This window comes from Salmo salar, chromosome ssa02 (assembly GCF_905237065.1).
Source record: "Salmo salar chromosome ssa02, Ssal_v3.1, whole genome shotgun sequence".
Classification (NCBI taxonomy): domain Eukaryota; kingdom Metazoa; phylum Chordata; class Actinopteri; order Salmoniformes; family Salmonidae; genus Salmo; species Salmo salar.
Window position 1 is genome coordinate 38,741,916 of NC_059443.1, and position 14,421 is coordinate 38,756,336.

General features: G+C 43.3%; 1 protein-coding gene across 3 annotated transcripts in view; it reads left to right on the forward strand.

Moving 5' to 3' along the window:
- The window catches only part of LOC106582734 (igLON family member 5), a 155,938-nt gene that overhangs the window by 104,445 nt on the left and 37,072 nt on the right, over nucleotides 1-14,421 (forward strand). For all 3 annotated transcript variants that reach the window (XM_014166130.2, XM_014166112.2, XM_045703931.1), the window contains exon 2: nucleotides 7,014-7,092. In XM_014166130.2, the coding sequence (XP_014021605.1) occupies nucleotides 7,014-7,092 (79 nt within the window). The remainder of the gene's footprint in view (nucleotides 1-7,013; nucleotides 7,093-14,421) is intronic.

The following is a 14,421-nucleotide window of genomic DNA, read 5'->3' on the forward strand; positions in this document are numbered from 1 at the left end:
ACATGGTGGGGAACAGAGGGTTAAATACACAACATGTAATTGATGGAATTGGAACCAGGTGTGATGGAAGACCAGACAAAACCAATGGAAAATGAAAAGTGGATCGGCGATGGCTAGAAGGTCAGTGAAGTCGACTGCCGAACACCACCCGAACAAGGAGAGGGACCAACTTCGGCGGAAGTCGTGACAAATATACTGTTTAGGTTTTCTACTGCCAAGTTTATACCTTCACTATTACAATGAAATGTTTTGTCCAGGGATTGAATTTGTTGTTACCTAATAGTTTTTTGGTAAGTTTCCACACTACTTTCCTTCCAGCTATAGCATTTCTTAATATTATTCAGTTCCTTTGGCTTTGATGCCTCATGATTGCGTATTGCTGTGTTCAAGTAGACTGTGATTTTGCTGTGATCTGATAGTGGTGTCAGTGGGCTGACTGTGAACGCTCTGAGAGACTCTGGGTTGAGATCAGTGATAAAGTAGTCTACGGTATTATTACCAAGAGATGAGCTATAGGTGTACCTACCATACGAGTCCCCTCAAAGCCTACCATTGACTATGTACATACCCAGCATGCGACAGAGCAGCAGGAGTTGTGACCCGTTTCTGTTGGTTATGTTGTTGTAGTTGTGCCTATTCTCTCTCTCACTCTCCCTCGCTCACTCTCTCTATCTCTCTACCTGGACTGCTGCTTCTCTCTCTCTCCGTCTCTCTCCCTGTGTTATTAATGCTGAAGTGTGGCGGGCATGTGCAGTCTAGCAGGTGTTTTCACACTCTGTCGTCATCTGTCCTTTGTCCACCCCATCAACCCTTACACCCCCCTTCTTGACTGTGTAGTTTTTTAATTGACAGGACCCTGACTCCGCACATCCAACTGTCCAGTGGTGAGACACCACAGACACTCGCACACGCCCCTTTAGCTCCTCGTCTTCGATGTGATGCCCTTCACCACCCTACCAAGGTCAAAGCGGGAGCCTTTATGCACAGCGCACGCTCTAAGTGAGTGACAGAGGGGACAGGGGTTGTGATGGTGTGTATGCATGAGTGAGTGTGGTTCTGTGTGTCGATAACTGACTCAGTTGCTGTGTGTTTCTGTTTGGACTTATACACATGGCTGTGGGTGAGTGTGACTGAGTAAGTGTGGGCTGTGTGTGTTGACCTGGTTAACACCGTGTGCAGTGAGGGAGGGTAAAGGCAGGGTGATACAGGTTTTAGAATCAAGGTGACAATTGAGCTGTAAAAATGGGAATTGAGTGGGGAATAGGGAATAGCAGCCCTCTGGTGTGTAACCTTCGCCGTGTTGTTTTCAGGTTTCAGCTTATGCATACATCATTTGTGTGTGTGTGTGTGTGTGTGTGTGTGTCTACGTACGTCTGTGTGCTCCAGCATGTGTCCCACCTGCCTTTGAGCTGAGCCCTGGTACTGAATTAAATTATCCTAAATAAAACCTAGTATACAATGCAGTGCACTAAGAAAGAACAACTGAGGACGCACAGTAATACAGCGTACTGTGCAGTGTGGCACGTGCACAAAGCATGGTATAGGTTACAGTATATCCAAGGTTGTTTCATAGAAATAACCTTAAAGAGCGGCTTAACTCACCGACTGTGCATCTGATTTTCTGATGGTCATGAAGAAAAACGAGATTGTCCCTCTTGCGTCACGGTAAAAACAACATAGCCACTACCACTTCCTCAAAATAGTGTGTATTATTATCGGATAAATAAGGATATAGGATATAGGCGCTGCATAATGTGCAGGTCTATCTCACTGCCTGGATGTTCTGCTGCCACGTTTGGCTGGAGCGCAATCAACGCAGCTGTTTTTCCGTGCATGACAATTCTCCCTAGGCGCTACAATCCCGTGTTAGTGGGCATGACTGTAAAAACAAACCCAACCCTCATGTACGTTCTGATGACCTCACTTACACAAATCTACTGACTTTATGACCAAAGTGATTCTACTTACACTTTTTTTTGTGTTTCTGAGTAACATCGATGCCACATAGGCAGTTTTCAACCAGATACACTTTGAGTTCAGTTGCCCTTTAACAAACACCTACCGCTGGTGACATTTCCTAGGCCTTGGTTATACAGTACATTGGACACAATGACTAATGTCTCCCCTCCCCCATGCAGTGAGAGGTAGTGATGCTGATGCAGCCAGTGTGTTCTTCCTTCCTGGGTTTCTTGGCCAGCCTAGATAGCACAGCAGCAAGCAGCACGCTAATGTGATTATGGCTTTTAGCGGAGGATTTTCATGGACATTCTCCATCCCTCTCCATCCTTCAAGGCGCCATTAGTTCTCACTGTGGGATGGCCTGTCCTTGCTGGTGGCTGACACACTTAAAGCAAATGCGCACATACTGGACACACACGCACACTATACAGGCGCACACACACAATAACTGTCTCAAGGGACCATGAAAAATGGTGGATCTTCAGACACACACACACACACACACACACACACTCATATTCAACTTATTAAAATTACTCTGTTTAGGCTTTGCATTCATTTCAATACTTTGGGAAAATAAATATCTTAATTTACCATTGCCATTGACCGTCATTACCATGCATAATTAGATTCACCTTTTTTCAGCTATTTGTTTATGAGACCGTGACGCGAATTAGAATGCCTGCCCCTTTTCATTACGCTGTGCAATCAAGCCATGATTCCACCAAGAACCCGTGTTGAAATTAAAAGCGTGAGCAATTGGCCATCAGATGCTGCACTGCTTACGACTGTCACGTTTCAGACCCCTCTCTGCCTGGAATTACACTTGCCAAGCTTAGCGCGTATTGTCTTAGCGCACCTCTTTGCATTAATCAGACAAACCTCCGGGTGCTTCTTAACTCCTGACTGCACAGCGTTTCTTCTCATAAGTCGCTGTTTATTAAACCTTAGAGGCAAGACGGTGGCGGCAGCAGCAGCATAGAGATATTATGGATACGTTAGGAAAGAGATAGAGGAGATTGGTTGAAGATCTAGGAAGGACAGACAGGGTTTTGTCTAGGAAGGGATTCAGCTTTTGTCAAAATTCACTTTTCGTAGGAGGTTTAGGAGAACTTACGCAGCAGGTTAGGAGAATTAACGTTGCAGGTTAGGAGAATTAGGTTAAGGTTAAGAAAAGGGTTAGGGTTAGCTAAAATGCAAAACCCCAAAAACTTTTGAGGTCAAATGTAGACATGACCCTCAGACAGTGAGGGTGTCCTAATATGGGCACCGTAAGTGTGGACTTGATGCGCATGCTGACATTTGGCAGAGTTTGGAGGGACAGAGCTGGTGTCATGCAGAGTGTGGACCTGCCTCAGTATGTCACTGCTAAGATAGCACTGTATGGCTGCTGTTATCTTTCTTTGCAGAGTCAGTTGATGCAAATTTCCAAAATATAATCCAAGGAGAGGAAGCTTCAACAGTACTGTAGCCTAGTCTTTTTAAAAATATAAACGCTTTAGGGCTGGGTGTTATATAGAATTCTATAATGTTTTAGCATGATATTCCAAATGGCTGTATCACAATAATCCAATTATTATTTTATTTTTTATGAGCATTTATGTCCACTTGTTCTCATGTTGTCTTTTTGGTCTCATCTCCTTCGCTCCTTCTATGCTGTGTGTGTCACGCCCTGACCTGAGAGAGAGGGTTTGTTTCTCTATGTGGTTAGGTCAGGGTGTGGGGTGGGCATTCTATGTTTTTGTATTTCTTTGTGTTGGGCCGAGTATGGTTCCTAACCAGAGGCAGCTGTCTATCGTTGTCTCTGATTAGGAACCATACTTAGGCAGCCTGTTTTTGCTTTGTGTTTTGTGGGTAGTTGTTTTCCGTTTAGTTGTAAGTACCTGACGGAACTGTCGGCTGTCATTTTTGTTTCATTTGTAAAGTGTTCATTTTTGCATTAAACGACAAGATGAACATATTCCACTCTGCACCTTGGTCTACTCATTTTGACGCCTGTTACAGTGTGCAACTTATCATTTACACACACACAAAGCCCCTCCCCCTGTCATTCACAACAACAAAGATGAGAGATCAGTTCTTCCTCTCTGACAAGCAGTTTCAGCTGAGAAGGGTGCAATTGCATCCAGAAAATATGCTAACGAGCACAAACGAAAAAAGAAAAAAGTCCAGCTCATAAAGTTATACATATATAGGTAGGAGCTACCGAATGTCATTTTTGGTGAGTTTGGACATTTACAAGCGAATGTGAATGAGAGACATTGTGTAAATGAACAGTACTGGCTCTGGAGCAGCATACACCCTGTGTCTGTGAGGAGTCTGGAGTCGCTAGGGCAACCTGCCTGCCTGCCTGCTCTGTTCGAGAAGATGGGGGAGGAGCAGACTGGCCGAGAACTGAGAGGAGAAAAAAATCAAGAAAATCAAAAAAAATAGCAGTGGCAGTTGTACAGATAACTCATCCAAAGGGCTTTGACTTCTCGAACACAGCAGAAAGCCAACGCAATATGATGCCCCGTCACTTAGGGATTGTGTCAATGCTTAATTCTTAGTTTTTCATACAGCAAAAAAATATGAAATGCATGAGAAATATCTTGCTGAGTTTTGTAAACACAGATCTAAAATGCTTCTTATTGGAGTTTCTGCTGGGCATCAGACTCATTTTGTGCTTCAGTTGCACTTCTCCACTTGGATGAGAATTCACGAACGGGCATTCTATCAGCAGACAGTGTTTTGACTGTAGCTACTTTTCTCTGGTACTTTTATAGGTGTAGCTAGCCTACTTTTCTCCAGCAAAATGCAAGATTAACTTTAAGAAAAACATCAGGAAATGTAGCTGGCTACATTCGTTCTATGATAAACAGACATATGACTGCCATGCATAGTGTTTGCAAAAAATACATGTATTTTAGCCTACTTGTGTGGCTGCCAGCCAAATAGCGTTGCACTTCTGTTGTCATCTAATGAAGATGAGGCTATTTTCTGCTGAAGGTGTTGAACTAATGTATTTTCTGTGAAAGAAAACTGTAGTTGCAAGTCCCTGATCACTCTATTGAAGCAAAAAGAACACGGTTGACGTTCAATATAAAACGCGACCCCTGTCAATACACAGCCGGAGTCACCTGCTCCCTTCTCTTCTGGGGAACTATGGTAAGCTTCATAATGTAAAATAACGTGACAGGTGAAATGAAGAACGCAATCTGCTTTATCTTCTAACGTATTGCACAAGCGGGTATTTACTTAAAAAGTAGTTACAAATATTCAAATATCGTCAATACCGTTATTGACGGTATTGAAAAAAACCATCCTGTGGCTATTTCCAAATAAACACCGGTGTATACGGTATATACGGTATACCGCCCAAGTCTAATTCCTGCATCTGCAGGAACACCTCTCTATACTTCTATTGGTACATTGTTTTGCTAGGACTCCGGTACACAGCAGGCTGGATAGGTAGCTAGCTAGCTAGCTAACGATAGTTAGGACACCGGTAGACAGTGTCCTTCGCCTTCACCTGTCAGGCACTGCTTTCCCACAGTTCTGTTAACAATGGCGAGGGCAGGTCTTCGGCAATTGGGAGCGAAGGACACTGTGTGCTAGCTATTTAGCTAGGAGGACCCCAGTACACAACAGGCGGGAAGTGGGGGCGACACTGGTAGCTAGCTAGGACACCTGTAGACATCGGTAGACCACTCTTGACCCACATTTTAATCACATAGACAAATAGGGGAAATCCAGAATATCAAAAGTGTCACACAAGCATGAAGATGGCGTGCTCGATTGCAGGAACCAATGGGATGCTCAAGGTGTTCCACATGCAGGAATGCCCCGAATTGCTGGCAGCAATCACACGCTATTGTTTCAACTCTATATTTGGATTTGAGGGTTGGTCTAACTGAATCGGTCATATGGACACCGAAACACATTGAGTCATTATTTTACTGTAATAGAGGACAAATTAACCATTCTATTGATACCCTTTTTAGGTCTCAATTTCTCAAATTGCGTGCAGAGCAGACACTACTAAAACAGGAGTATCAATGAACATTGATTCTGGAAAATGAATTCTCAGTTAGTCGCGGGTTGCATTGTGGTACTATGTCCTACTAGTAACATTGTTGCCAAAGACTGTTACACTAGCTGTCTAGTCTGTGTTTTATAATTGTGTTAAAAGCATCAAACACTATTATATAAGTAATTGGAAACTCGTTCCCATTCTGAGAAATAAGGTAGGCCACCTGATTTCAACATCTGAACAAAGTGGACAGGCGAGCATGCTGTCCAAACAGTTGGAGACGGACAGAAGGGGGTGTTCGTAACCATTCAACTGTTCCACCTTGTCATCTAGCAAAGAGATCCAAGTTGGCTAAACTTGAAGTATAAAGATTAGCTGGCTACTCACTAGCACATGGGCTCCTGCTTGAGAGATTGTTTATGAGACCTGTCTTCATTTTCTATAAAGTTAGTCAGTATTAGTGAATGTGTATTATGCATGGTTCTGGTTAAATTTGTAACAAAAAGGGCATTTTCATAGACAGACGATGCCCCACACGTATCAACCCCAGTTTTCCATTTAGTTTCATTCCTGTGGTAGTGTGTGTTTGCGTGCGCTTGTGTGACTTCTTGGTGTGTGTGCGTGTCTATTTGTAGGCAGGGTGAGCCTCACTGTACGCATCCCTCCTGTTGCCATTTGTGTCCCTTCATTTCACGCTCTGACGTCCCTGCGTGAATCCTCCTCTTCCCCCGGCTCATTATCAACACTGTTCAATGAGACACACACACACATGGGGTGGGGGGGGGAAAACGAATCATTATTCAAATAATACAGGGGGTCAGTGTGTACGCTACAACACCTTTGTTTGTATATTTATGACAAATAACTAAGAGAACCACCAAACACATCCAGCCTGACCCGGATCAATGAGGTACTCAGCACCGCGGCGGCTGAGATGCCAACCAGGGGATTTGGGGATTGAGAATGCGAATGGACCGTCTGTTGTTGTTATAACGGCATTATGCTCACCCTCCTCCCTCTCTTCTCTCATTTTCCTTGGCAGGACCAAGTGTGCACGGAGCCGAATTCGGCCACCTGCCCGACAACATTACAGTGCTGGAAGGAGAGAGCATCATTCTGAGGTAACTCTATGATCCTACACCTGCACCTACTAATTACATGTTGAATTATTTTATTTTTTTCACCTGTCATCATGCTGACTTAATTGCCAATTCAATGTCATAAAAACCCCATGAGGTATACCCCAACTAGGTTGAAAAATGTTCCTCAGCAAAACTGCCATTTTGGCAATATCCTGGACTTTGAGGCCTTCATAAAAGCCTACTGTCTATCAACATTTGAACTCTTTAACCCGCTGTCAGGAATCATTCCAAATCTGGTCACCATCGCTGTCATCTCATATTGCCTAGCCCTAGAACCATAGACCGCCACAGGCTCCTGTAGTTGATATATGATGCCCTTTCATACTTACAGGATCATCTATTCATTGCATGGGCGATTAAAGGTAATATCACTGGCATAGATGAGGCCTATTCACTGGAGACCGTGTGATCTACCTCACTGAGATTTCTTTTTTTTACCCTGGCCACATCAATTAAACATAAGCGCTCAGGCTTATCCTCTCCTGGCCTGGTCCCCAGCTGAAGCTTCTAAGGACATCTAGTGGTGAAGGACAGTACTGTAGTCATACTGTCACAAAACATTTCTAGTTCAGAAACTGTGAAAATTACATTCCAAACTCAAAATAATATTTGTATTCATATATACGTATAGCCTGAGTGTACAAAACATTAGGAACGTCTGCTCTTTCCATGACAGACTGACCAGGTGAATCCATGTGAAAGCTATGATCCCTATCTGCTTCAATCAGTGTCGATGACGGGCAGAAGACAGGTTAAAGAAGGATTTTTAAGCCTTGGGACAATTGAGACATGGATTGTTTATGTGTGCCATTCAGAGGGTGAATGGGCAACACAACATATTTAAATGCCTTTGAACGGGGTATGGTAGTAGGTGCCAGGCATACCGATTTGAGTGTGTCAAAAACTGCAACGCTGCTGGGTTTTTCACGCTAAACAATTTCCTGTGTGTATCAAGAATGGTCCGCCACATTGTTTACATCAAAAGTTATGTAGCAGCAGTAACTACCACTATCAGCCCCTCTCTCCCCCTCACCAATCTGTCTCTCCTAGCTCTTCATCTGCTTCCTACAAAACACAACTATATTTTACCCAGGTGTATTGCCCTCGTAGTTTCAATTAAGAAACATACTGTATTTTTTATGAACCGCTACCTTGTGCTAGGTATGTATTAACAACCTCACATTACGAGACCTGGCTAGTGGTTTGTTTACGAATGCTAGTGCTGACTCTTTGTGGCGATAATATTGAATTGCATATACTAATTACAACCGGATGATCAAAATGTAATTTGAAATGAATTCAAATGAACCTTAAAATATTCCTTTCTGCACTCATGATAGTGATATTTGTGACCTGACCAAATTCACATAGAAATTTGAGTTATAGATCTGTCATTCTCTTTGAAAGCAAGTCTAAGAAGCAGTAGATATGGTCTATGTGCACTATTTCTATGCTTGCTGTTCTTATGTTTAGTCATTTTTGCATCTTTTGGTTTTGTACACTAACTTCGAAAAGCTGAAAATACAATATTTTGGGTTATTTTAAATATATTTCACAGCAGTTTAGGTGGTACAATGATTCTCTACACTGCTTGTTTTGTCACATAAACTGAAATTAGGCGAACTACCAGAATCTTAGCAACCAGAAAACGGCGGAGCAATTTCTGCATATTGCAACTTTAAGGCCTACCTTCATTACAAGGGTAAGGCTTGCACTAATCCATTTCATGACTTATGTACAGTAGTTGAAAAAGTCAAATCTGGTATCCATCAACATGGTTAGTCTCATTAATTGTCTAATGAAAAAGACGGTAACACTTCTTAAGGGGTCCGTATTAAAGTGTAATTACATATGTAATTACACTGTAACAAGTATTCTAAATAATTGTAATAATTCATAGTTACACTGTAACTGGTGGTAATTGCAGTGTAACAACGAATGCTTGTTACCATGCTTGTTTCTAATTTCAAAGTTTACGATAACATCCAACTCACCATATTTCAGCCTGCACAAACCACATGATAAGTGTTAGTGAATTGACAACCGACCACCTCAGTGACCCAACTCTGCAATAAAGGCTCTGGAGTCTGATGCCCTGTCCCAATAGCAAAAACGGTTCACATAAAAAAAGATCACGCTATCTTTTGAGTCAGTGTTTTAGTCCTGAGCGCTTTGGAGCAGGTTTTCATCAAAGATCTCTCTGTACTTTGCTCTGTTCATCTTTCCCTCGTTCTTGACTCCCAGTCCCTGCTGCTGAAAAACATCCCCATAGCATGATGCTGCCACCACCATGCTTTACCGTAGGGATGGTGCCAGGTTTCCTCCAGACGTGACACTTTGCATTCAGGCCAAAGAGTTCAATCTTGGTTTCATCAGACCAGAGAATCTTGTTTCTCATGGTCTGAGAGTCCTTTAGGTGCCTTTTGGCAAACTCCAAGCGGGCTGTCATGTGCCTTTTAGTGAGGAGTGGCTTCCATCTGGCCACTCTACCATAAATACCTGATTGGTAGAGATGGTGCAGAGATGGTTGTCCTTCTGGAAGGTTCTCCCATCTCCACAGCGCAACTCTGGAGCTCTGTCAGAGTGACAACCAGGTTCTTGGTCACCTCCCTGACCAAGGCCCTTCTCCCCTGATTGCTCAGTTTGGACAGGCGGCCATCTCTAGGAAGAGTCTTGGTGGTTCGAAACTTTTTCCATTTAAGAATGATGGAGGCCACTGTGTTCTTGGGGACCTTGAATGCTGCAGAAATGTTTTGGTACCCTTCCCCAGATCTGTGCCTCGACACAATCCTGTCTCGGAGCTCTACGGACAATTCCTTCAACCTCATGGCTTGGTTTTTGCTCTGACATGCACTGTCGACTGTGGGACCTTATACAGACAGGTGTGTGCCTTTCCAAATCATGTCCAATCAATGGAATTTACCACAGGTGGACTCCAATCAAGTTGTAGAAACATCTCAAGGATGATCAATGGAAACAAGATGCACCTGAGCTCAATTTCGAGTCTCATAGCAACAGGTCTGAATGTAAATAAGGTATTTCTGTTTTTTATTTTGAATAAATCTGCAAAGATTCCTAAAAAACTGCTTTCACTTTGTCATTATGGGGTATTGTGTGTAGATTGAGGAGAATTGTATTTTTTTATCCATTTGAGAATAAGGTTGTAACGTAACAAAATGTGAAAAAGGGAAGGGGCCTGAATACTTTCCGAATGCACTGTATTATCGACATGTTTGCGCAGTGGCGAACCTATTGGACCTAGGCCTTCAGTGTGTGACAGGGTAATGATGCTGAAAAGGCAGCAACAGTAATACCAGCGCACTCATGTAGGAGAGTACACTTTTTGTAAAACACAGAGGGCTAGTGGTGTAGTGGAGGATATATGCAAGTATAAGCCTTATACCCACTTTCTTTTCAGTATATTCACTTCTTAATCCCCACTGATGCGTATCAAATTAGTGTAGTGGAGGTATACCATTTATCAATTATGTAGTACAATAGTGAAATGATGCACAAAGCAGCCTGCACAATCGCAAAGCATGTAAAGTATATTCACATGCGCTGTACATGTGCAGGCAGCCAGAGCACACAGCTCTCAACTGGTTTTGAAATGGAGCAGCTCACAGAAGAACGTCATCGGTAGCGGGTAGGGTAGGTAGGAAAGCCGTTTCAATTTATGATATCTACCAGTAAATGCTAACTAAGGCAACAAGGGATATGCAAACCAGGTATTGAAAAAGTTTGGCCCGAAGTCTTGGTTAGTAGGCTATTTGTGTTCCACTCACATGGTACAGGTGTCTTTTTTAAGCCCATAACCATGTGTGTGAGGTGTATACTTTTGTTTGAAAGTAGATTTGTTTAAGACTACCAAGAATCACTCTGTGTGACCCTGATTTAGCCCAATGCAGTAAAAGGTTAACTTCTTGTTGAAAGTTATTTTTTAAAAGGGAGAAGCTAACAAATTAGCAGCATCCTACTCGATAACATTTGCTGCAGCCGCTGCAAACTAGCCTACAACAAAAGATAGCTAGCTAGTCTGTGGGAAAACTAGCATTCTCTATTGCGCAGTGACCTATTGGCCTTTGAGAAGGCAGAAATCTCCACATTATTTTGTAAAATCGGTCCCACCCATTACAAGTCAAAATGTGATTGGTTGATTGCACTGTCACTCCGAAATGTTGCCCTAATACAGTTGAATGGCAGATGCCTTCTGTCTAGCTTCTGATGGCCTAACCAATGGCTGACTTAGCTAGCTAGATTTCCCCAGAGACCACAAAAGAAAAATCCTGATTGGATCTTTTTTTCTCTTCAGTGTTAACCCTTTCCAACAAAAACTGAAGAGATTGAATCAGAACACAATTGAAAATAATAATATAATTAAAATCATAAGTATTATTGTATAAGAAGGCCCTCGTTGTTCCCCACTGTTTGGGTTAGTAATAATTTGTAGAGTGGCTCAATTTGCCCTCATCATGCAATTTGTTTTACCATTCTAAATGTCTAAAGAATCCATAAGTTCTTCTGAAATATCAACACAGAAATCCCCCCCCCCCCCACCCCCCCTTCTCGCAAGCTGACGTTAGCTAGAATAGATGGTTAACCTAATAAACCTATTGTGACCATTGACTCATTGACTGAAAATATTTCTGCTTTTGGAGATTCCTTTCTAAAACCCAGTGTGGTGTCACCCCGTGCATATGTACACGATTCTATGGACATAATTAACAACCTCAAGACAATGCACAAAATCATTGGGGAGACGCTTATGGCTTGCTTTGATGATGAATCCCTGCATACAAATATCCCCCACCAGGGAGGCCTAGAAGCCTATCTTAGTCAACGACCCACTGGTACACTCACTAGCACTGACTGTATTGTTGAACTTGCTCAGATTGTTCTGACTAAGACATTTTTCATATTTGAAAATGACATATTCATTGAACAGAAGGGAACTGCTATGGGTAGTAAAATGGCACCAAATTATGCCAATCTGTATGTGGGGTTGTTTGAGAAGAATGTGATTTTCAGCCCTAACAATCATATTCTTGCACCATATCAGACTCTGGAAACAAATCAAATCAAATCAAATTGTATTAGTCACATGCGCCGAATACAACAGGTGTAGACCTTACAGTGAAATGCTTACTTACATGCCCCTAACCAACAATGCAGTTTAAAAAATATGAATAAAAATAAGAAATAAAAAGAACAAGTAGTTAAAGAGCAGCAGTAAAATAACAATAGCGAGGCTATATACAGGGGGGTACCGGTACAGAGTCAATGTGCGGGGGCACTGGTTAGTCGAGGTGATTGAGGTAAAATGTACATGTAGATAAAGTTATTAAAGTGACTATGCATAGATAATAATAGAGAGTATCAGCGGCGTAAAAGATGGGGTGGAGGCGTGGACCAATGCAAATAGTCTGGGTAGCCATTTGATTAGATGTTCAGGAGTCTTATGTCTTGGGATAAAAGCTGTTTAGAAGCCTCTTGGACCCAGACTTGGCGCTCTGGTACCGCTTGCCGTGCTGTAGCAGAGAGAATAGTCTATGACTAGGGTGGTTGGAGTATTTGACCATTTTTAGGGCCTTCCTCTGACACCACCTGGTACAGAGGTCCTGCATGGCAGGAAGCTTGGCCCCAGTGATGTCCTGGGCCGTACGCAGTACCCTCTGTAGTGCCTTGTGGTTGGAGGCCCGAGCAGTTGCCATTACAGGCATGACGAAACCAGTCAGGATGCTCTTGATGTTGCAGCTGTAGAACCTTTTGAGGATCTGAGGAACCATGACAAATCTTTTCAGTCTCCTGAGGGGGAATAGGTTTTGTCGTGCTCTCTTCATGACTGTCTTGGTGTGCTTGGAGCATGTTAGTTTGTTGGTGAGGAACTTGGACGCTCTCAACCTGCTCCACAGCCCTGTCGATGAGAATGGGGGAATGCTTGGTCCTCCTTTTCCTGTAGTTCACAATCATCTCCTTTGTCTTGACCACGTTGAAAGAGAGGTTGTTGTCCTAGCACCACACGGCCAGGTCTCTGACCTCCTCCCTATAGGTTGTCTCATCGCTGGTGGTGATCAGGCACTGTTGTGTCATCGGCAAATTTAATGATGGTTTTGGAGTCGTGCCTGGCCGTGCAGTCATGAGTAAGCAGGGAGTACAGGAGGGGACTGAGCACGCACCCCTGAGGAGTCCCTTTGTTGAGGATCAGCGTGTCGGATGTGTTGCTACCTACCCTTACAACCTGGGGGCAGCCCATCAGGAAGTCCAGGATCCAGTTGCAGAGGGAGGTGTTTAGTTGCAGGGTCCTTAGCTTATTGATGAGTTTTGAGGGCACTATGGTGTTGAACGCTGAGCTGTAGTCAATGAATAGCATTCTCACATAGGTGTTCCTTTTGTCCAGGTGGGAAAAGGCAGCGTGGAGTGCAATAGAGATAGCGTCATCTGTAGATCTGTATGCAAATTGGAGTGGGTCTAAGGTTTCTGGGCTAATGGTGTTGATGTCAGCCATGACCAGCCTTTCAAAGCACTTCATGGCTACATATGTGAGTGCTATTGGTCAGTAGTCATTTAGTCAGGTTAGCTTAGTGTTCTTGGGCACAGGGACTATAGTGTTCTGCTTAAAACATGTTGGTATTACAGACTCGGACAGGGAGAGGTAGAAAATGTCAGTGAAGACACTTGCCAGTTGGTCAGCACATTCTGGTAATCCATCTGGCCCTGCGGCCTTGTGAATGTTGACCTGTTTAAAGGTCTTACTCACATCGGCTGCGGAGAACATGATCAAATAGTCTTCCGGAACAGCTGGTGCTCTCATGCATGTTTCAGTGTTATTTGCCTCGAAGCGAGAATAGAAATAGTTTAGCTCGTCTGGTAGGCTCGTGTCACTGGGCAGCTCTCGGCTGTGCTTCCCTTTGTAGTCTGTAATGGTTTGCAAGCCCTGCCACATCCGACGAGCATCAGAGCCGGTGTAGTACGATTCGATCTTAGTCCTGTATTGACGCTTTTCCTATTTGATGGTTCATCGGAGGGCATAGCGGGATTTCTTATAAGCTTTCGGATTAGAGTACCTCTCCTTGAAAGCGGCAGCTCTAGCCTTTAGCTCAGTGCTGCTGTAACCTGTAATGCATGGCTTCTGGTTGGGGTACGTACGGTCACTGTGGGGACGATGTCATTGATACACTTATTGATGAAGCCAATGACTGATGTGGTGTACTCCTCAATGCCATCGGAGGAATCCCAGAACATATACCAGTCTAGCAGAACAGTCCTGTAGCTTAGCATCTGTTTCATCTGACCACTTTTTTATTTACC